Raw genomic sequence first — 24718 nt, 5'->3', positions numbered from 1 at the left:
GGTGGGGGACAGACAGAGACCAGGGCATCCAAAGCCTGCTCTGTTCGGCCACGCTCGGAGTTTCACATGTTGGCAGCCGGAGTGCGAGAGCTACTGTCACTCCCTGTGGTTTATCACTGCCACACGGATGTGGAAGGGCCTGGTGGCAGAGAAATCACCGGTGTTCAGATCAAAACATCCCGGTTCAAATCAGGGTTTTAGAAACTCGCCCTGAGTCAATCACATTGCTTCTCCGTGTCAACCCCCTGGCCGTGCAGTGATACTTTGGACGCAAAAGTCTACGAAGACACAGACCCACCTGCGCTTCCCTTGGCAACGCTGCTGTCCCCCACGCTCTGGGGAGCACTGCCCCCATGCCTGGGCTGTGGCAGTCCTGTGCGCCTGCCATCCCAGCACCCTGTGTGCACCCGGCACGCAGAGCTTGGGGAACGGAACCGAGACAGACCCCGGGTGCTCTGTACCTAGTGTCACTATGGCCTCTGCAATGGGGTGTCCTTCCCTGGAGCACCTCACTACTAACCCGGAACGGAACCGAGACAGACCCCGGGTGCTCTGTACCTAGTGTCACTATGGCCTCTGCAATGGGGTGTCCTTCCCTGGAGCACCTCACTACTAACCCGTGACGTGTTCACCAATGAGGTCTTCACTTGATAAATAATATTCAGCAAAGCTTTTAAACCCTGTTAAAAAATAAACCAGCCAACCAACAATTTTCACATGCATGGGGCAATGGTTTTAGGGAACACCTCAGGACTAAGGCCAGTGCTGGTCTTCCTGCTCCCGTCCCGTGCATGCAGCACGTCCTGGCGCCCCACCTCCCTTCCCGTATCTCATCTCGTCTCACACACCCTCCAGGGTGTGCACCACTGGGCAATGACCTGACTCAATTTCACAGATGTTACAATGTGAACCAAATCTAGGTATCAGAACTGATGAAGATGGTCGTGTCACAGGGTGCCCAGGGATACCAAAAAGGGAGTGAAGAATTAACAATTAGAAAAGGAAGTGATGATACTCTGGACTGACAGGCAAAGGATTCTGAAAGCTTAGAGTGTGCCTCAGCTAACTGAGGAAATGCCACGAAAGCCCCGGCAGTGCGCAGCTTATCTCGCATCCACAGTCCACGCGGCTTCATCCCGGGCACCATTCTGAGTCCCACGGGGACCTCACCACCACCAATGTGCTACTTACAACCTTTGCAGTGAAAGGCAGTTGATACACTAAGAAAGATGTGTTGTAGGATTAGACCTGAGTCTTTAGTATCATTAGATTTTCTGAAGTTACTGTGTAACTTCCTACTTATGTGAAATATGAAGAATCCCAATTCTAACACACAGATACACTGATGACTACAATTACAAACAGCTTCCATGAACCGAGAGGGCAGATGTCACAGCAGTCCTACTCAGCGGTCTTCTCTACACAGCTGACTTACGCACCGTCCCCGATTAACTAAAGAGAACTGGGTAGTTTGAGGAAAGGCAGCGTGTACCCGCAGTGCTGTGATTCGAAATGGGTCTCGAAGCCGTCCGTCTTCCTCTTTCAAGTTATATCCTTCCGCTCTTTTGTCCCGTTCGCTTATTTTCCATAATTTAATAGTTTTATCTGCAAATAAAAACCTTAGTGTCCATATTAAAAGAAAGACTGTATCATGCGCCACTATTAGTCGAGTATTACATTAGAAAACTGTGTGGTTCTATGCTGACTGGTAAGCTCCGAGACTCTGAAGGTTACTTCCAGTTACGGATGAACCTGGACATTCTCTCTGCACAGTAAGTAAAGTGTGCAGGCCTGTGCCGTGGCAGAACCACACGGGAGTATGTGTGCACGCTCACTTTCGTATACTTTAAGCTTTCAGCCAACCACCCGCTACCTAGCCAATAATTTACCTTCTCCCCAAAGTTTAAAGCAGAAACGACTTCTAGAATGGGTTAAAGTAAAAAGTAAAGTAAAAATGTGCTACACTCAGCAAATTAAAAATAAAATCCTAAATCAAATAACCACTTAAAAAAAAAAAAAGCTCTTACCATTTGTAGAGAGTAGAAAATGAGCAGCATTCTGTTGTGGTAACCACCTAATTTTATTAATTTTTTCCTCAATTTCTAGACTTTTCAAATAGTCAAACTCTGGTTCATGACTTTGAAAGGTACTGTAAACATTATATTCTCCCCTAGAGTGAGGGCGACTTTTGTTCTGCAAGGAAACATGAGCTGGGTTAATGAACAAAGCACAGTGCAGAGAAAAATGCAGTACTACCAATTTGAATATAAAATGACCACACACATTTTAAAAGTTAAAGAAATCCTGGGTCAAAAATTATCAAACAGAGGACACTCCGAATTAATTTACTTGGAAAAAAACAGTAACAGATGATTTCGCAGACCTTCTCTCCTGCTCCCGGGCGCGCACTCCCGGGCAGGGTCTGCGGATCAGCCTGCTGCCTGCACAGGACGAGGCTCCATCACGTACGCGCATTTTCTGGAGGGGCTGGTGGGCCCATGGAGGGGGCAGCACCGTGCAGCGTGGCGCCGAGCGGTCTGCGCCGAGCCCTGGAACAGCCCACCAAGACAACACTCGCACCCCCACCCCTGGAGGAGGACGACTGAATGGTGCTTGGGCGGTGACCAGCACCAGCAGAGGACCCCTGTGATGGAATTTTTAACACACGTAAAACAATTCTATATGTTACAGTAAAAGTAGAAAAACATGCTTGGGAAGATGCATGATGTCTTCAAAATAGTAACCAACTCTGGGAAGGCAGGCAGAGTGAGAAGGTAAATTTGGGAACAAAGCTGGAAGCCAAAATAGGGAGAGCACAACGGGTGCCTCATCTACCTGCTGAGGGCTTGCTTTTCTTTTAGGAAAGAGGAAAACCTAGGTGGTGGGTTCATAAATGTATTTTTATTAATCTCTGAAATCTTTTGTATCCAAAATGACATTTTCTATGAAACAGTAAAAATATCACATAACTAAAAACCAAGGACACCAAGATTTTGTTTAATTCTTGCTATATAATCAGCATCTAAAATCTTACGTTTTTATACTTTAGGCTGTGTGTCAAGGAAATTGAAAGAAACAGAAGAACATTTATGTCTAGATTTCTTCGTATTTCTGAATTAAGATAACCTATTATGAGAAAACATCCCCCCAGCTCCCTGAAACTCTCTAGCACGTGGCTTTTTATGTGCCGCACACTCCTGGAAACCATGCATGGACCCCAGGATGTAGGACATGGTTTCCACGCCTGGCTGTGTTAGGTGCATTAACTCTTTCTTCAGGCCCGCACGCCTCTCTACGAGAAAGCAGAAAACACCAGCAGATGGTCTACCTTGCTAATGAGAAAGAAATTGAAATCTTTAAAAAAGAACCATCTGTGGCATCAATGAGTGTTTCTGTGAGAACGATGAGAAAACAGAATATTAACAACTATATGTGGCACCCACCCCATGGGCCACCTGCCCTTCCCGGCCATGCTCCCCAAGAACCGCAACAGACGCTCCTCATGCTGCAGGCCCGTCTTCCTGTTGTGAACTGCACCAACCCCCACCCCCAACACCTAAAACCTCCATCCAACAGGCTGAGGCCCTGCGTCAGCCTCCGAGGATCCCCAGGCAGTGAGTGGTCTCCACGCTCTGTCCAGGGAGAGGTAAGAACAGATAAGGCGAGAGGAAGGGCCTCGAGGAAGACTTGCTTGCCCATGGCAGCTGGGTCCCGAGGAGAGAGCAGAGCCAGGGCCGCCGAGGCTGCCAGCCTGGGGCACTGGGAACAGGATGGGCAAGGACAGGGAGATGGTGGAAAGTGCATTTTGGTTTCAGACACACTGAGTGCTGGTGTCAGAACTACCCAAATTGAGTAATTTGCACGATGAACTGCAGAGCGGAAGCATGTCCCTAAACTCTGCTCACCTCACACTGACAACGCTGGGCTTCCCGAAACAGAGGGCTCTGCCACTAAGAAGAAAAAAAGCACGAACGTCACACTGCTAACTATGGTCCCTGCCTCGCATCATGTGCACATCCCAAACTTTCTGATGACTCCCTCTCGCCCCAATCTCCTGGCCTGACACCCACGCCACCTTCCGCAGTCCAGCACGGCCCTGCGCTGTCCTCACACCCTTGTGCCTCCCATAGGCCTGCGCCCTGGGGCTCCGCAGAGGGGGCAGTGGCTGCTGAACTGAGAGCACTGGAAAAACCCAAGTCCACGGTGAGGGTTATATATGGCAACCACCAAAATACTTTAAAAGCAGATGGAATATGAAGGCTCTTTTTATGTTAACGAAAACATGAAGAAAAAGATGGGGTAAAAAGCTGCCCGGGGTTTATTAAGTTGCAGATGGCTGGGTTTACCAACAATGTCAACAACCCGCTGCTGTATGAATCTGCTGCTTCACATTATTAACCATGATTTAATACATCTTAACTAAACACTTCATGCTACAGGTTCTCAAAATTGTGACGCCCAACGTATTTTGTAACAAGATGCTCAAGTTTTACTATAATCTATCTCACATTTGAAGCTAGTATTTTTTAGGTTTAAATGATGACTCACAAAAATGAGAAAAATTTCATTTTCTATAAGAATATCATTAAAATGGCAAACTTTAAGGAGCTAAAAGTGAACTCTTAAATTTAAGACAGTTATGACTCAGCAATCTGCTAAATAATCCTTCTGCTAAAAGTAATAAGCATAGTTCTTTTTAAGCAGCACCATGTAATAGTCTACCTCTGGGACAGAATGCAAAATTATAAACTTATCAAATCATCTGTGAAGATCTAGGAAGACTAATGACAATATATTCCACAAAAGAATTCTCACCATCTCAAATGAAAAAAAATAGGATTAAAAAAGTTTTTAAATCTACGTGGACATAATCAAAATTAGAGCTGCAACAGGTATATTTGAACGATGAGATGTTGGCGTTCCCTAAATCTCTTCCCACTGACCAACGCAGTCCTTCACTTTGACTGGGGGGCCCCAGGGCCCACCCTCCACACATGCCCCCCAAGCGCCCCTCTCTGGCACGGCAGGGCTGACATTTGCTGCCATGCAGATCTACTGGAAGGGAACAAGGGCCCACTAGATGCCATACCAAAGTTTTACCACAAAAATGAGGGGCTAGAATCTGGAGATGGGAAAGTAACTGCCCGCAGACCTGCCTGGACACAGACAAGGGGCCCTGTGTGTGAAGCTGTCAGAACCGAGGCTGGGCCGCGCCGTGGTTCTTGCCCAGATATGTGCACAACAGACCAGCAGAGCAACAGGCTGTCTCGCTTCCTTCCTCAGCACTCGTCACAAACTCTAATGAGGCTCCCCAGAAATAAGGGGGGGGGCTGGCAAGCCTGGTTCTACCTCCCATTCTCCTCTTATGCATAACTGAAAAAGACGGGTTTCTCTGCCCTTTCCCCCCAAAAGAGGGAGTGACCTACAAAACGGCTCATGAGTGCGAGTCATCTGTGGGCCCTCCAGGCCCCGTTCTGAGGACTCCTTCCTCTCAGCACTGACAGTGGGGCCCTCAGAGGGCATGGAAGAAGCAGGCTGCTCACCTCTGACTGAGGAGGGAGAGAATTCATGGCCCCCCAGTACACACAGACTCTTCCCCAGGGGCCATTCAGAGCACACTGCAGTGCTGGACAACAGGGCTGGGGGCCAGCACCTCCAGGGCTACTGAAGTGATTCTCACCCACAGCCACTTTAATTAATTACAGGACGAAAGCAGAGAGATGCAGCGCTCCACCACCCCACATCCTTCATCTGGTCCTCACGACAGCCTGGGGGTAGGGCAAGGACTCTCCTCTCCCGAAGACAAGGGCACAGGGGACTCCATCGGAGCTCAGTGGTTGGACGTCAGTGGGCGGAAACACAGATCTTCTTGCTCACCCAAGATAAGCAGCTTCTATACGGTTAGTGTGACGTAACCGAATCTAAGTGAAGTCAGCGGCTGAGAAAGTGCCTGTGTTTCCCTCCTTCCAAGTGACATGAGAAAAGCTGGCTTTCATTTGGCTTGTGCACTGTGAATCACTGACCTCTTGTTCCCGCTGAAAAATAACAACTCTGCCGCCCTTGTCTCCCGTTGCAAGAAGATCTCCAGAGTAATTAAATTCAACAGTTGAGATGATGTCAGCTGTCAATAAAATACAGAAGCAATTTACCAGATTATGATTTTAGAAGGAGTCATAATATCAAAGATCAATAAAAAAGGTTCAAAAGAAAGACAGACACATATAAAACTTTCTCCCTGGATAAAGCAAAATCTTCATGGGAAACTTGTCTTTACCAAGCAGCCAATTCCAGTTGCGGCACCCAGAGCCCAAGAGCACGTATGGGCTTACGGGTTTTGCTCAGTGGATTGAATGCTCAGTCCCTAGGTCACCAGGATTTATTTAGACTGCATTGTCTTAATATAAAGATATCGACTGAAAATTTAGAAAATTAATTTTGAAAAGACAAAAAAAAGAGTTGGTCCTAGAAGACTGTTGTCTGATTTTATGATGCATGCCTAATATTAACTTATAAATCTGATTCTTACATGACATTAACAGGTGTTTTAATATTCTTTGCAATAACTTTCGCTGGCTTCTGTACATTATACACAGTACAAACTCCACTTCGCTGACCAGACACAGCCATTACCATCGATAACGACATCATCGTTACCTAGCGAGGCACTGCTGTGGGACACCTGAGATTTCTGACACTAAGCACACAAAGATCTTGGCCATCAGCTCACTACGGGTAAGGCCATAGGGTACAAGCAACAAAGCCAACTGCAAGAAAAGTCCTTGGGAGTTCTCCAGCTAAGGTCTCGAGGGAACAGGTCGCAATTCATGAAATGGACTCCTGGATCGAGGAAAAGTTTTAGAAAAGAGTTTTCTCCTGCTCGGGGGCACAGAGTGCGGGCTCAATCAGGACAAGGACGTGGGTTTAGTCCCACATGGGCTGCTGTCAGCCCGCTCCATCCAGCACAGGGACTCTTCACCTTCGCCAGCTGCCCAGACCATCTCATCTCTGGCTGCTGTGAGGACGAGGACAGGCTGGATCAGTACACACCCGTCCCAGCTGCTGCAGCACCGACAGAAAGGGCCTGTCCGACTGGCAGATGGGAGTGCGTGCTCTGCACACACACGGCCCCACAGAAGAGGCGGAGTGTTTAAAGACCAACACTGCTACACGGCTCCTGGAACAGCTTGTCCAGTCCTCGGAAACAGACCCCAATACTCAAAGTACTTGAAGAACTCCCCTCGCCACTCCCGAAACTGCCATAACATGATACAACTCTTAAAGGTGTGCACATTTTAGTCCAATAGTTGTTAACACAGGACTTCCTGCGATACAGGCTCTCACCTGCACTGGGCACGACTTTTTAATTTTTTAAAGATTTTGTGAGAGAGAGAGAGAGAGAGAGAGAGAGAGAGAGAGAGAGAGACTGAGAGACAGCAGGAGAAGGGGGAGGGGCAGAGGGAGAAGCAGACTCCCCGCCCAGCAGGGAGTCCGATGCAGGACCCAGGGATCATGACCTGAGCCAAAGGCAGCCGCGTAACCGACTGAGCCACCCAGGCGTCCCCTGTGTACGACTTTTAAACACACACTGAATTGTTTTGCCTGGATGTCTTTCCTTTCCTTTTTTTTTTTTAAGAAACAAAAACACAAAACACCCCTTCAGTTACAGCTGTGAAAAGAATTAGGCTTCTTGTTAGAAGTGCCACTTTTTAAATTAAATTACTCAAAATAACCCAATTTGTTTAAATAAAATTAAAATATTCTGTATTGGACTAAACGGGACTAAGTCTCTGTCATCCATACCCAGGGGGTGTACGATATTATATAATTAATGGCATCCTAGCTCTGTCAGTGATTTTTAAATTTAATTAAAAAGGACTGAATCTTTTAAAAGAGAAACTCCCATGACTACCACTGGTGAGAAATTATTGTCATTAAGCTGTGCAAATATGTATGAATCTAAAATTAGAAAATGTTGTCCGCAGAGTTTAGAAGAGCTCTAAAGTCAAAATAAATATACAAACTAAATACCAACGAAATTTAAATTACCAACATGAGTTTAATGTGATGGCCATTACTTTACAAAACTAGTGTCATGCTAAAGCGAAACCATGGTACTGACTGAGGGCACCCAGTGGGGCCTTTACACCTGCCGCGCACCGCACGAGGGCTCAGGCACACCGCTCTGGCTGGCTGAGCAGCCAGAGGCCCCTGCGCAGGGCCCACGTCAGCACCTGCTGGCCACAGGGGGCGACACTGCATTTGGGCAGTGGCCGCAAGGCTCCCATGCGCTTGTGCGCCGTCTGCGCCGAGGCACTCTGCCGGCAGGGGTCCTCTGGCTGATGCAGAACTTACTCAGTAAATCTCTAAGTCAGATTCCGAAACCATGACACATGCCTGGCAGCCCCTAAGAACCCAGCTCAGACTTTCTGTCAAGTGCGGCCCACTGTGGGCACGGGCCTTTCCGTCCCACCACCACTAAGGTGCCGAGGAGAGCTGGAAAGGTGTCCATCCACAAAGCAACAATGGTGGGCAGGCTTTGCCACGCAGATGACAGCAAGGGGCGGAGGCGTGGTAGGTGACAATCTAAGGGGGGGCGATGTCTCAACCTGCCGAGGGCTTCGGCCAGGCTGCACACCAGGTGCTGGGCATGGAGATGGCAGAAGGTCAGTTTCCCGAACTGCTGGGTCCCCAAGCTTGTCCCCATCCTGTCAGGTGGGAACACACAGTTACTCCCCCTTCCTGTTTCCCAAACGCCGGCTGCCACGAGTGAAGGGTTCCCACCATCTCCAGGGCTCCTCTCCGAAATGATAAATCTCCAGAGAAAAGGCCTCAAGATTCAAACACTTGGGGTCCTTGAAGAAATGACCAACCAGGACGTCTGGGTTGCTCAGTCGGTTAAGCCTCTGCCTTCGGCTCAGGTCATGATTCCAGGGTCCTGGGATCGAGTCCCACATGCTTCTCCCCCTGCCTGCCTCTCTCTCTCCCTCTCTGATAAATAAATAAAATCTTAAATATATACATATATATATATATTAAAAAAAGAAAAGAAAAGAAATGACCAACCACAGGGAAGCCCTCCAGCTGGAAAGCCCACCTGCTCACGGAACTGCCTCCTGGCTCCAAAGTGGCTGCGTCTTGGACATGAACTAATCACTCAGGGTCGCAGACAGGTGAGAGACAACGCCGAAACAAGGAAGTTGGAGGAAAGAGGGGCAGCGCATCAACACAATGTCAAAGAAACAATTAATGTCCTCAGGGAGCTAATGCCTGCCAACAGGAACGACCTCAGCAATGTTGGCCGGGCGCCTGCCAGGGGCCAGGTGCTGTTCTAACGGAGCACGGCCCTGTGTGAAGCTAGCAAACCTCCAACAGCCTAGGAAGCAGGGCTCCTGTCACCCCTCTCTGAGGGAGAAGCAGGCCCTGGGCACTGTATCCAGCTCACCCGTGTGGCAGCCTCAGCCTGTCATCAGGGCACAGGCTGCCAGCCACCTCATCCAGCGGGCTCCCTGGAGGATGGGCTGCATGCTACTACAGGGAAAGGAAAAACAAGGATGTGAGCTTCGAAAGTCAAACGGTAATAATTTCAGAACTCAACACGTCTTCCAAAGGGTAGAACAAAAGACAAAGAGATGGACAAGAGGAGAGAAAAGATGATCAGAGGATCGGGGTAGATGGCCCATCACCAGGCCACAAGCTCCAGAAAGATGAGAGAAAAGGAAGTGACACAGACGTCAAAGGACTAAGATGAGTGTGTCCCAGGGCAGGAGCACAGGGGCCTCCAGGCTGACAAGGTCCGTGAGGGCCGAGCCTGACCCCGGAGCAGACCCTCACCCACAGTGCCTCACTAAGAAAACTCCAACACCGAGGATAAAGGGAGATTCTAAAATTTTCCAGAGAAAACAAACAGGTAACACACCAAAGGAATCAGATGGCAGCAGACAGGACGCAGAAAATGGTAGCTGGAATACCTACTATCCTCAAAATTCCGAGAACAAATAATTTTCAACCCATAATCCTACACCTAGCCAAATTTTCAATCGCGTTTAAAAGGGAGGGTAAAGATGTTTTCAAACATGCAAAAAAAAAAAAAAAAAAAAAAAGGCAAAAACCACACAACTAAAACCCCTTTTCTCAGCAAACCACTGTAAGGTGCAATTTGGCAAAATGAGAATAAACCAAGGGAAAGGAAGGTGGGGGACCTGACATGCCAACGCTGGTGAAGACAGGATAGGAGCCAATGGCTCCGGGAGCAGCAGTCCCGGCTGGGGGGACGTCGTCGGGGGACAGGAGGGCTGGACAGACGGTGCCCGCTGTGTCTGGGACCCGCAGGGCAAGGTATGTGCACAGCTGCCGCAGCATCTCTTCACACGCACCACACAGAGAACCAAGCATATGGAGCCACCAGGCAATCGTTAGCTCTGGGGAAAATGAAGTTTGTATGAAAAAGAAAATGGATACTTCACTTCAGTAACGAACAGGCAGCACAGTGTGGAGGGAACTGAGACTCCTGACAGAATCCTCTGAACTCTTTCCTTTCCTGTTCTTTTTTTTTCGGGGGGGGGGTGCATGTGGGTGGAAGGTGATGTTAGCAAAAAAAGCTAAATCATCAATTACCATAACGGGAAGTCAGTACTTACTGTTCCAAATAAAACCAGGAAATCGGAAGTTAGCAGCCTAAGACATCACTCAGGGCTGCTGAGGATGCTTCACGGCTGGGAGGGGCAGGGGGTAAGAGGCGCTGGCCCTAAGAGGGTGTACTGCGTGCGACATAAGGAAGCAGGAACAGGACATGTGCGGGGAGGGGGCCCGGAGGGAAAACATCGTCAACAAGGCTTTAAAAGATGGAGAACATGAAGTCACATTCATGTGCCCACGGCATAGCACAGCCGAGGGGGGCTGATGACACAGGAGAGCTGGGTTAGCAGCCAGGTGGGAGCAGGGGCACCTGCACTGGGGGGGGGGGGTGTTTTGGGGGGGGGGGGGTCAGGGAGGGCACAGCCCAGGAGAGGCAGGAGCGGACCTGGGCTTGACAAGTGGTCTCACCAGACGGCAGCTCTTCTTTCCAGGGGCAGGAGAGAAGATTCATCTGCGCAGAGCACAGGTGATGTGGGGGGGCCAGTGAAGACGTGTTCTCGGAACAGGCGGGAACTGCGCCAGAGAAATGCAGGGTTGTGTCACGGCATCAATGGCAGCAGCTTATTTTTAAAATTCGGCAAGCACACTGAGTGACTACTGTAGGCCGGGCAGTGCCCTGCGTGCTGGGGACACAGAGCTCCCGGAGACCGACATCTCTGTGAACGGAGTAACTTTAAACGAGCCCTTCAGTGGAGCTTCTGGGGTTGCTCGGCAGGCAGATGGGGAGACCAGGTGTGGGGCTCTGCCAGGACTATGAGGACAGGGGCTGAGAGAGACAAGGAGGTGAAGAGTGAGCAAGGAGTGATACGGTGTCAGGCCCTGGGGTCCGACCGAGGGGATGGGGAGAGACAGCTCTAGCAGCAGATTCGGGTGTGTGCTGAGTACACACGAGTTTGCTGTATTAGTCTTGTACTTCCCCAAACTTCTAAGCTTTTCAAAACTAAACATGCAAGTGTGAAAATTTCATTTCCTCTACTTCACCGCCCTACGTCCGACGTGACCATCATCTCAGGCTGAATTCCTGGGACAGCCGCCCGAGTGGCCCGCTCCGCGTCCTGCGCTGCCCGTCAGAGTTCTAGCTGCACAAAGCAGAGGAACATTCTTGAAGGCTCGAATCACATCAGCACCCTAACGCCCTATCAATACCCAACTATCACAGCTCATCTGTTTACCAAATAAATAACACAGGGAATCGGAACTTACCACCTAAATTGCTGAGTCATTGTCAAAACAAAAGAAACCACAAGGACGACGAGGGAAATACAGTCGCCAGCCATTTAATTTTTTCTCTCCTCTCCCCAGGTAGCTCAAGCTGTGGAGGCTAATTTAAACGCCACCTTCTGGCCAGGGACCCGTCTGTTCCTGGTAAGGAAGCTCCGTGGACCCCAACAGCACCAGCAGGACGTGGGGGAGACCCAGACTTGTGCACACGCTCCTCCTGAGACCACTGTCCCCTTCCTGACCTTCTCCCCTCACTGCCAGGACTGCGTGAAAACCAGTCTCAAGAAGGGCTCACGATGAAAGCCAATCATCTACTTCCCCTTAAAGTCTCATCAGAATCCCTGGCCAGTAAGGTTCTCAAGCGGTGTGAGTGAAAACCACCACACACCCGCCGGCCGATGGGGAACAGCAGGAAGCCTCACACACCGCTTGGGGGGCGGGGGGAACTGCACCAGCGCTTGGACGGGCCGTGCCCGCCAAAGCTCAGCAGCCACACATTCCATGACCCAGAAACCCCACTGCAGACACAGGCCACCAGCCACCCGGCCGCTCGGTCAGTGCGACGGCACTCGGCGGCGGCGCGTTCACAGAAGAAACCACCCGCGTGCCCACGAACAGGAGGAAGATGCACCCACGGTGGAGCATTCACAGGGTGACACCACCCAGCCATGGAAGCGGATTTCGGCTATACACCGAACAAAACGGATTAGTCTCACCAAGAAAATACTGAGGAGCACTTACAGTGGGATCCCATTTATATCAAGTCCAAAAGCAGGGGGATCTAATCCACAGTGTGAGTGCTTCCAAGGGTAGGAGGGCCCAAGGTGCTGGCTCACTGGCCCCGGGGAACGTGCACCCCATACTTGCGTGCTTTCCGTCAGCAGCGCACCGCACCGCACCTCCCCTACATCCTGTTTACTGATGTCCACCTTCTCCCGGATTCCCATCCCCACTGGGTCCTGGGCTTCCCCGAGTCTGACTCAAGAGCCCGCCCTCCCCAGCCCTGGCCTTGAAGCCCGGAGCTGCCCCGAAGCCTTGTCGGACGGCGGTGCTCTGCTCGCGCTCCCCTGCCTCCACGGACTTCGGGCGGCGCCCCCAGACCACCGGGCAACCAGCTCTCCACACCTCATCCTCTGCCCACGCTTCCTGTGCGCCAGCCCCCCGCCTCACTCTGCTAGTGATTCTGCCTATTTCGCTCAAGCCAGAAGCGCCCAGGACAGATCCTCCACACAGTCGCGCCACCAAGAGGTCCTGTCCCACCCTCCTCGAGGACTTTGCTCCGAAGACAACCTTCCCACTCTCTGTGGCACCATTCATTTTCTCCCCTCTAACAGATGAGTCCTAATTTCACACAGAAATACTGTAATCTCTCATCTTAAAAAAAAGAAAAAAGAAAAAAAAGAAAGCTGACCTCCACTTCATCCTCTTAAAGCAAAGCTGGACAGTGCTCTGTCTTCACGGTCTCTGCCTCCTCTCTTCCCACTCCTTCTGGAGCTCACTCTAAGGAGTGGCTGCCTCCACCACTGGGCAAGGTCACTTGCTTCAACACACCCAGGTCCTTTCCCACCATGGCCAGACCCATTCTCTCCTCTGTCTGTGAATGTGTAAGACATGTATCGAGGGCACTGGCCACACCATTTACCTCATGCTCCACAGCATGTCAGAGTGCATGCATACATATTGTAGAAACTCCAACAATAACACAGAAAATTAATCCAGTGACAAGAGGCTTTGGGAAAATCACACTAAAAAATACTGAAGATGCTTTACTATATATTCAGATTTAGAAGTACTATCTACTCTCCAAGGACAAAAAATCTAATGAGCATGTCAGATAAATCAGAGAATTTCCGCTTATTATGGTGAAAAACATTACACACTTATATAAAAAAAAGGAAAATTTTCTACTAACAGACACAAATAAATAAATGTGTGTGTATGGCATTTTTAACTATCTTTTTAAAGCAGATCACCAAAGGCAAAGTTCTCTTTCAGAAACCAGACATGAACTGATAGAAGTGAATTATAAGCCTCCACCAAACATAAAAAATGGAAAACCACCTGTAAGAAACATACTAAGGTTCTAAACTAGAGACACTATAATCTTAAAAGCACTCAAAATTGAGTTTCTCCAAATTATGAGTAGGCTGGATAAAATGTGACAAAGCAGGGCGCCTGGGTGGCTCAGTCGGTTAAGCGTCTGCCTTCAGCTCAGGTCATGATCTCAGGGTCCTGAGATCGAGTCCCGCGTCGGGCTCCCTGCTCAGCAGGAGAGTCAGCTTCTCCCTCTCCCTCTGGAAGTTCTCCCTCTCTCTCAAATTAATAAATAAAATCTTTAAAAAAAAATGTGACAAAGCAGAAAAATCTGAACATTGTTTTCTAGTTAATCACTAAAAAAAATAGTTTGTGGCAAATTATCTAAATAAACTGGAAAAGCCAGAAGAGAGAACTGAAAGTCATTTTCTCTGCTCTAGAATAAACAGTATTTTAATAAAAGGAAGAGTAAACTGTATCTTAGGAATACAAGGATAGTTTAAGATTGAAAATGAACCAACATAATAATACACCATATTAATAGAACAGACAAAAACCACATGGTTATCGCCTGTGCAGACAAAGCATTTGACAAAATCCAACACCTGATCACGATAAAAGCACTCAATACACTAAGAATAGAGGGGACCTTCCTCAACTTGATAAAGAGCACCCATAGAAAAAGCCACAGCTAACATCATACTTAATGGTGAGAGTGGATGCTTTCCCCGTTAAGACCAGGAAGAAGACAAGGATGTTCACCCTGACCATTTCTGGGAAGCTTTCTCCTGAAGGTTCCAGCCAGGGTAATTAGGCAAGGAAAACGAAAGGCATCCAGATTGAAAAGGAGTAAGTAAAATTTTCTTTGTTCGAAGATGGCATTACCTTGTACGCAGAAAATCCTAAGGAATCCACGAACCACTATCCGTGCTAATAAGCAAGTGTAGTGAGGACTCAGGACACAAGAACAAACACAAAGATCAACTGTATTTCTATACACCAGCAATGAACAACCCAAAATGAAATTAAGGAAACAATTCCATTTACATAGGTATCATCAAAAATAATAAGATACTTAGGAATAAATTTAACCAAAAGATTGCAAGATTTATAAACTAAAAATTGTAAAACATTGTTGAAAGAAATTAAAGAAAACCTAAAGAAATGTAAAGATTTCATGTGGAAATAGAAGTATTCTCCAAATCAATGTAGAGAGTACAGGCAACACCCTTATAAAACCCCAGCAGTCTCCCCCACTCCATCACCCCACAGCAGAGACTGACAAGTTGAATCTAAAAATGCATGTGGGACTGTAAGGGACCCAGAATAGCCAAAACAATTTTTAAAAAGAACAGAGTTGGAGGACTCACACTTCTTGATCTCAAAATTTCACTGCAAAGCTACAATAATTAAGACAGTGTGGTACTGACATAAAGACAGACATACAGACCAAGGGGAGAGAATTCAGAGTCCACAAAGATACCCTTACATCCATGGCCAATTCATTTTCAACAGAGGTGCCAAGACAACTCAAGGGGGGAAGAAAACCAGTATTTTCAACAAATGGTGACCGAGACAACTAGATATCCACATGCAAAAGAAAGACATTGGACCCTTACCTAATGCCACATACCAAATTAACTCAAAATGAGACAAAAACCTAAATATAAGAGCTAAATCTATAAAACCCTCACAAGAACACAGGAACAAATCTTTGTGATCTTGGATTAGGCAATGGTTTCTTAGATAAGACACCAAAAACGCTGCAGACAAAAGAAAAAAAAAACAGGCAAGTTGGACATCATCTAAATTGAGAATTCTTGCGCACCTAAAGACACTGAGTGAAAAGACAATGCACAGAGTGAGAGGAAATATTTGCAAATTATGTACCAGGTGAGGGTCTAGCATCTGGAATATATAAAGAACTCAATAATTTTTTTAAAAAGTCAACTAAAAAAATGGGCAAAGGACTTGAATAGACATTTTTTCCAAAGAGAATATACAAATGTTGAATAAGCACAGGAAAAGATGCTCAACATCCTTAGTCTCTAGGGAAATGCAAATCAAAAGCATAATGGGATAGCACTGCATGTCTGTATTACAACGGCTGAACAAAAAACCCAAAACACCCTACAACTGCTGTCCAGGATGTAGAGAAACGAACCCTCATACATTGCTGGTGAGACTGTGACATGGTGCGGCCACTTGGGAAAACAGTTTGGCATCTCCTCAAAAAGGTAAACAGAGTTAGCAAATGACTGAGCAATCCCACTCTTAGGTATTATGCCCGAAAAAACTGAAAACACACGTCTATGTAAAAACTTGTACAAGAATATTCACAGCAACATTATTTAAACAGCCAAATAATGGAAACAGCCCAAAGCGTTCATGAAATGAACTGAAAAACAAAATGTGGTCTATATTCACACGATGGAATATCATTCAGCCAAACAAGGAATGAAATACTGACACGTGCTAGATTGTGGGTGAACCTTGAAGACATTCCGCTAAGTGGAAAAAGCCAGACATAAAAAGCCACCTAATACATGATTTCATTTCTACAAAATGTCCACAATAGGCAAATTCACAGAGACAGGAAGGAGGTCAGTGGTTGCCAGGAGGTGGGGAGGAGGGAATGAAGAGGAACTGCTAATGAGGTTTCTTCTGGGGGGATGAAAATGTTCTAGAACTAGACAGTGGTGACGGCTGCACAAGTCAGTGAACATACTAAAAAATACCCAACTGCAAACTTTACGAGTTTTACGCCGAATGAATCATTACCTCAGTAAAGCTGTTATTTTTACAAGTATACAGTAAAAATGATTGGACCAAGTCACCGGAAGGGCCCTCACAACTTGTAACATTTCTCAATTGTATTCTGAAAGTAGACCGGATTATTTCACGTTTTTTCTAAGCACACAGAAACCTATGAATTGTTCAACAAAACACTATTTTTAATCCCATTTCACTTAAACCGAAAGAGCTTTTGTTTCTTTTGGCTACTTCTCGCAAGCATGTGTGTAAGGTGGCAAAGATCAGAGAGATCAGGAAAATAAGTGTTCACATCATTCCCCAACTACAAGTCTTGTCAGACCAATGTCAGTGGACTTCCAAAACTTAGGAAACCACATTTCACTTCTGTTGTTAAAGCCCCTCAGAGATTTAGCCACTCTTCAAGGAAAATCTGACTCATACAGAGTATTATTCCATGCTCTATCCCCCTCCACCCCATCCTAAAAAATGAGAAGTTCTGATCCTCAAAGGCCATGTGACAGAATACAACCCCCTCTCCTGCAGACACATTGAATAACGTGAACGGTCATTAGGAGATTCTATGCTTACTCTCCCGAACAGTGACTCCTTCAGGAAACAGCCACTGTGTGGACCATGGCATAAGTCTGATCCAAGGCAAGTGAAAGCACTCTGGAACTACCAATGACAGAACATTAATCTTTGTAACACCATCATCAAAGTACTTACTAGAACTTTCGAAGAAAATTAAAAATAAACACTCTCCAACTGAAAATCTCGCCCCGCAAATGATTCCAGCCTACCCCCACACACTGCAGCTGGAGTAGCTTTTATTTTTTAAACACAAATGTGATCGTGTGATTTTCCTACTTAACATGCATCAGGTGAATTCTCAACTGCCCTTAGGATAAAGATCAAAATCCTCATTCTATTCTCCCCTTTGCTTTCTACGGTCTGATCACCCAGGCCTTAGTTTCTTTTTTTTTTTTTTTTAAGATTGTGTTTATTTATTTCAGAGAGAGAGAGAGACAGAGATAGCAAGAGATAGCACAAGTGTGGAGTAGAGGGAGAAGCAGGCTCCCCACTGAGCAGGGAGCCCGACGTGGGGCTCGATCCCAAGACCCTGACCTGACCACCGACTGAGCCCCCCAGGTGCCCTCAGGCCTTAGTTTCCTAAACTGGTCATAATTCTTCCTGTTTCAAGCCCTCCTCCATGCTCTATACTGTGCTGGGACAGCTCCTCCTATCCCTGGACCCTGTCCATATCTCTCTGTCCTTCACACCCAAGCCCAAGATCCCACTGTTCAGTGAGGCCCTCTGACCTCTTCCGGGACCCTCAACACAATGGCAGCTTTAGCAGGGTACGTCTCAGGACCGTGTGTGTGGTAGAGCAGTGCTTTTGCTAGCAGTAGGGACGCATACCTGCAGAACGGATGCACCAAGAGGCAAAAGAAACAGGAGCTCAGAGTTCCTTTGTTAACCGTGGTCACTAGCTATTGGTCGGCAAAACTCCCCTTCCTGTTGCATAGCCAGACACAACTAACTATTCCTTGGTATTTCAGACTCAGACCAGCAAGAAGACAATGACTAGCATTTCTGTCATAGACGTAAAAAAGGCCATTATTTTGAGAAACTGGTACCAAAGGGGAAGAATCCCTCTCTAAATTTGGGTAATGATCTTTAAACCTAGTCTGTCATATTAGAAAAACAGGCTGCGATCATTTCTCTCCTTATATGCCACCTTTTTTTTTTTTTTTTAAAGTAAGCTCTATGCCCCACTTGGGGCTTGAACTCACAACTCTGAGGTGAAGAGTCACACTTTCCACCCACAGAGCCAGCCAGGTGCCCCCTTATGTGTCATCTTTTATTAGTATCTGTCAGGTACACGCACAGCCCTGAGAGTCTTCCTTATACTGAATAAGCACAGTCCAGTCTATTTATTTATTTATTTTTATTTATTTATTTTTTAAAGATTTTATTTATTTATTTGAGACAGAGAGAATGAGAGACAGAGAGCATGAGAGGGAAGAGGGTCAGAGGGAGAAGCAGACTCCCCGCCGAGCAGGGAGCCCGATGCGGGACTCGATCCCGGGACTCCAGGATCATGACCTGAGCCGAAGGCAGTCGCTTAACCAACTGAGCCACCCAGGCGCCCCAGTCCAGTCTATTTAAACACACGTGGAAGAACTCACAGATAGTTCTAAGTTAAAGAAATCCTGAAATAGGTAAGATTATCAAATAAGTGATATATTTACCAGGTAAATGATAAAAGAAGTCAAAGTTTTATCGGCTTTTAAGCAAACAATGATTACTCACCCCCAGTTTGTGATTTTATTTATTTTTTAAGTATTTCATTTACTTGTAGAGGGGGGAGGGAGCACGCACGCACACGCGAGGAAGCACAAGCACGGAGAGCGGCAGGCAGAGGGAGAGGGAGAAGCAGACTCCCCCTGCTGAGCAGGAAGCCTGATGTGGGACTCGATCCCAGGGCCCTGGGATCATGACCTGAGCCGAAGGCAGACGCTTAACTGACTAAGCCACCAAGGTGTGCCCCCAAGTTTGTGATTTTAGAAAAATTGTAGCAAGTTATTTTTGACCAGTAAGTTCATTCAGTGCAATATAAATAATTCAATTTCCAAATAGCTTTTGAGGAATATATTTATTCTTTAAGAATAAAATTTTTTCAATTTTCAATGACTAAAAATAAATAAAAACAGCATTAGAGATGCAGAATTTCCTACTTCAAAAAATCCACATTTAATTCTGCCATAAAATGGAATGAAATTCTGACCTATTCAAGAGAATGAGAAGATAAGCCACACATCAGGAGTAAATATTTGCAAAAGATACAGCTGATAAAGGACTGTTATCCAAAATGTACTAAGAACTCTTAAAATCAACAGTAAGAAAACAGCCCAACTACAAAATGGGCAAAAACCTTAACAGACATTTCAGCAAACAAGATATACAGATAGCAAATAAGCATATGAGAAAATGCTCAGCATCACATCCTCAGGGAAATGCAAATTAAAACAAGATACCACTATACAACTATTAGAATGGCAAAACCCCACATCACTGATAGCGCCAAAATGCTGGTAAAGATGTGGAGCAACAGGAACTCTCATTCACTGCTGGTGGGAATGCAAAATGGTGCAGACACTTTGCAAGAAAGTTTGGTCGTTTCTTACAAAACTAAACATTCTCTTCCCATATGATTCAGCAATTGTGCTCCTTGGCATTTACCCAAAGGAGCTGAAAATTTATGTCTACCCAAAAACCTGCACACAAATGTTTACAAGCAACTTTACCCATAATTTTTGAAACTTGGAAGCAACCAAGATGTTCTTTGTTCTTCAGTAGGTGAACTGTGGTCCATCCAGACAATGGAATATTATTATTCAGAACTAAAAAGAAATGAGCCATCAAGCCATGAAAAGACACGAAAGAACCTTAAATGCATACAACAAAGTGAGAGAAGCCAGAATGAAAAGGCTGCGTACTGTGTGACCCCAACGACATGACACTCTGGAAAAGGTCAAACTTTGGAGACAGTGAAGAGATCAGTGGTTGCAGGGGCAAGTGGAGGCGAAGAACAGGCAGAGCACAGAGGATTTTCAGGGCAGAGAAACTATTCTGCATGATACTATAATGATGGACATGAGTCATTACACATTTGCCCAACCCACAGAACGTTTAACACCCATACTGAACTATAACATAAACAGGTTGATAATGAGACTTTGGGCAACTGTCAGTGTTGGTTCTTTCGTTGTAACAAATCTACCATCTGGTGGGGGATGTTGACAGTGGAAGAAGCTGTGTGTGATGGTGGGGAGGGGAGCAGGGAGTATATGGAAAATCTTTGTAGCCTCCCCTTAATTTTACAGTGAACCTAAAACTGCTCTAAAAAAGTCAAGTCTTAAAAAAAATTTCTGATATGTGTTACAATGCGTAGAGACCTTAAAATCACTATGCACAGTGAGATAAACCAGATACAGGTGGACAGTGTTGTATAATTCCACTTATACGAGGTCCCTACAATAGGCATATGAATTTTCATAGAAACGGAAAGCAGAATAGAGATTATTGGGGGCTGGGGGGAAGAGGAAAAGGGTTTTTTAAAAATTTATTATTTAATGGGAATAGAGTTTTTGTTCAGGATGATGAAAAAGTTTTAGGTACAAATAGATAGTGCTGATAGTCACACAATATTGTAAATGTAACTAATGTCAATGAGTTATATGCTTACAAATGGTTAAATTAAATGGTTAAAACGATCAATCTTAAACTCTGTATAGTTTACCACAATTAAAAAAAATTCCCAGACCTCACAAGAACGTCCACCCTCACCACTTTTATTCAACAGAGTACTGGAAGTCGCAGTCACAACAATTAGCCAACATAAAGAAATACAAGGCATCCAAATTGGTAAGGAGTAAACTCTATTTCCAGATGGCATGATACTATACACAGAAAACCCTACAGACTCCACCAGAAACTACTAGACCTGACGAATGAATTCTGTAAAGTCACAGGATTCAAAAATCAATGCACAGAAATCTGTTGCATTCCTATAATACTGATAATGAAGTGGCAGAAAGTGAAATTAAGAAAACAATCCCATTTACAACTGCACCAAAACCAATAAAATATCAGGAATATACTTAAAGAGGTGAATAACCTGTACTCTGAAAACTGTAAAACAATGATCAAAGAATTTCAAGATGATGCAAAGAAATGGGAACACATTCCATGCTCATGGGTTGCAAGAATATTGGTAAAATGCCTATACTACCCAAAGCAATATACACATTCAATGCAATCCCTATCAAAATAACACCAGCATTTTTCACAGAGCTAGAACAAATAATCCTAAAATTTGTATGGAACCACAAAAGACCTTAACTAGCCAAAGCAATCTTGAAAAACAAAACCATGGGAGTATTGCAATCCCAGACTTCAAGTTAAATCACAAAGAGGTAGTAATCAAAACAGAATGATACTGGCATAAAAATAGACACAGAGATCAATGGAACAGAATAGAAAACCCAGAAATAAACCCACAACTCTGTGGTCAATTAATCTTCAACAAAGGAGGATGAATATCCAATGGGAAAAAGTGTCTTCAACAAATGGTGCTGGGAAAACTGGTCACATGCAAAAGAATGAAACTGGACCACTTTCTTACACCACATACAAAAATAAACTCAAAATGGATTAAAAGCCTAAATGTGAAAACCTGAAACCATAAAAATCCTGGAAGAGACCACAGGCAGTAATGTCTCTGACCTCAGCCACAGCAACTTCTTTCTAGTTATGTCTCCTGAGGCAAGGGAAACAAAAGCAAAAATAAACTATTGGGAGTTCATCAAAATAAACTTCTGCACAGCAAAGGACTAAAAGTCAACCTATGGAATTGGAGAAGATACTTGCAAATGACATATCTGATAAAGGTTTAGTTACCAAAATATATAAAGAACTTAAACAACTCAACTCCCAAAAAAACAAACGATCCAAATAAAAAATGGGCGTAAGACATGAGCAGACATTTCTCCAAAGAAGACAACCAGATGACCGACACATGAAAAGATGCTCAACATCACTCGTCATCAGGCAAATGCAAATCAAAACCACGAGATATCACCTCACACCTGTGAGAATGGCTAAAATCAACAACTTACAAGAAACAACAACAGCAAGGATGTGGAGAAAGAGGAACCTTCTTCCACTGTTGGTGGGAATGCAAGCTGGTGCAGCCACTGTGGACAACAGTATGAAGGTTCTTCAAACAGTTAAAAATAGAGCTACCCTACTATCCAGTAATTGCACTACTGGGTACTTACCCCAAAATGCAAAAAGACTAATTTAAAGGGGATACATGCACCCCGATGTTTATAGCAGCATTATCTAAAATAGCCAAAGTGTCCACTGACTGATGAATGGATAAAGAAGAGGTAGTCTATTTCAAAACAAAACAAAACAAAAACAACAAAAAAACAAAACAAAAACCAAAACACAAAAAAAACAAAAAAAAAACAACAAAAAAAAGAAGAGGTAGTCTATATATACAATGGAATATTACTCAGCCACCAAAAAGAATGAAATCTTGCCATTTGCAATAACATGGATGGAGCTAGAGAGTATTATGTTAAGCAAAATAAGTCAGTCAGAGAAAGACAAATACCATATAATCTCACTCATACATGGACTTTAAGAAATAAAACAAACCAGGAAAGGAAAAACAGAGAGAGGCAAACAAAAGAAACAGACTCTTAATTATAGAGAACTGATGGTTACCAGGGGGAGGTGGGGAGGTAGTGAAGTGGGGAGGTGGGGAAGTGGGTGGGTGGGTGGGGGAATGAGTGAAGTAGGTGATGGGCATTAAAATAAATAAACTTAGGGGGGCACCTGGGTGACTCAGCTGGTTAAGCATCTGACCCTTGATTTTGGCTCAAGTCATGGTCTCAGGGTGGGTGACATCAAGGCCTTCGTCAGGCTCCGCACTGGGCATGGAGCCTGCTTAAGATTCCCTCTCCCTCTATCTGTCCCCATCTCTACAAAAAAATTAAATAAAAATAAGCTTAGAATATAACATAGGAATCTAATACAGATTTCAATTAAAAAAAAAATCCCAGTCCTCGGGGTGCTTGGGTGGCTCAGTCAGTTAAGCGTCTGCCTTTGGCTCAGGTCATGATCCCAGGGTCCTGCATCTGGCTCCCTGCTGGGCTGGGAGTCTGCTTCTCCCTCTGCTACCCCCCCCAACCCTGCTCATGCTCTCTCTCTCAAATAAATCAAATCTAAAAAACCAAAACCCAAAACCCAGTCCTCAAAAAACAAGGTCCAAATCAACGTTAGCCTGAGTGTTCTGTATTTTTCTGTAGGTCAAATGACATGAAAAGATGCAACCCCAGGGGCCAGTTCTCAAGGCAGTGGCATGTACTCTCTCCAAGCCAGCTGGCTCCTCCACCAGGATACCACAGGCCCTCATGGCCACCAACCCCAAAGGTAACTGTCAATGGATTTCTAAAGCAACAATTTATATGATTACCACTTTACCTATTGACACACTTTATCCTGAATGGTATTAAATAGTACACAGAAAGTCCTAAGTGGTTAATTTTATAACTCAAGTCAATTCTTCCTTTTGCCACTGAATTCCACTGTTCCTCTGTGAACATTAAGTAAACTGAGAATGGTTAAACTTTCTTGTTCTCTCAAATTTCCAGTTGTGATTACAATTACTACCTGAACTTAACTGGGCTCTGTGGCAAAAGAATGTTTTTGGTAGGAGCGCCTGGGTGCCTCAGTCAGTTAAGCATCTGCCTTCAGCTCAGGTCATAATCCTGGGATCCTGGGGTCCTGGGATTGAGCCCCACATAGGGCTCTGCTCAGTAGGGAGCCTGCTTCTCTCTCTGCCTCTGCCCCTCCTCCTGCTCGCTCTCTCCCTAATAAATACATAAATCTTAAAAAAAAATATTTTTGGTAACTACTACTCCTATCAGGACTATCTCTGACATTTCCAAAGACTTCAAAAAGTGACAGACACATCCTTTCTGGTACCATAAAGTCAAAACCTAAGAAATGTGATCTCTAACAATCAGATCACTGAGGTCTGACAAGAGAGAGCTAGACAAACAGCAGCAACAGTGGGGGTAAAGTGGATACAGTCATCTTTGCTTGATAAAACACTGTAAACGGTGAGCTGTGCATCTGGTTTTGGTACAAATTTGTAAGTGGGGATAGTCTAGATGCCAATTTCATGGCAGAAGCTGCTGCTGGTGAGGGAAGGGGATGAGGCAGGTAGTTAGGTTCTAATGGGGTACCCAGAGGTCAGCAACAGGGAAGGTCAGAGGTCTGTCTTGCAAGACCCCACAAGAAGCTGGATCAAACCAGACAGGCCCAAGATAGTGGGTGCTAGGACGGGACCTCTGACAAGGAAGAAAACAAGGAAGAAAAGGTGCAAACCTCCTTCCAAGAAATCCCTATCCCAAGTGACATGTATTCCTCCCCCTTGTTAACAACTGTCCAAAAAAGACAGAAAGCTGACCCCCATGTCACACAGCCCCCTCTCCCC

At 45.5% G+C, this 24718-nt stretch overlaps 1 protein-coding gene across 11 annotated transcripts in view; it reads right to left on the bottom strand.

Moving 5' to 3' along the window:
• PPP2R2D (protein phosphatase 2 regulatory subunit Bdelta) overlaps positions 1 to 24718 on the bottom strand; it is a 55071-nt gene that overhangs the window by 12311 nt on the left and 18042 nt on the right. For 5 of the 11 annotated variants that reach the window (XM_045879091.3, XM_064595472.1, XM_064595471.1 and 2 more), the window contains 3 exons: positions 6024 to 6121; positions 2028 to 2193; positions 1493 to 1605 (listed from right to left, as the gene is read on the bottom strand). In XM_045879091.3, coding sequence (XP_045735047.1) covers positions 1493 to 1605; positions 2028 to 2193; positions 6024 to 6121 — 377 coding nt within the window. Of the gene's footprint in view, positions 1 to 1492; positions 1606 to 2027; positions 2194 to 2383; positions 2550 to 5543; positions 5994 to 6023; positions 6122 to 10199; positions 10419 to 11043; positions 11715 to 12597; positions 12626 to 24718 lie in introns of those variants that run through there. The other 6 variants (XM_064595470.1, XM_054508470.2, XM_045879092.3 and 3 more) reach the window with 6 other exon arrangements.

The sequence above is a fragment of the Mirounga angustirostris genome, unplaced genomic scaffold (genome assembly GCF_029215605.1).
Source record: "Mirounga angustirostris isolate CCGP_5_RB_7025 unplaced genomic scaffold, mMirAng1.0.hap1 SCAF_6, whole genome shotgun sequence".
In the NCBI taxonomy this organism is placed as follows: Eukaryota; Metazoa; Chordata; class Mammalia; order Carnivora; family Phocidae; genus Mirounga; species Mirounga angustirostris.
The sequence above is the reverse complement of the archived record's forward strand: the minus strand, read 5'-3'. Positions and strand labels throughout refer to the sequence as shown.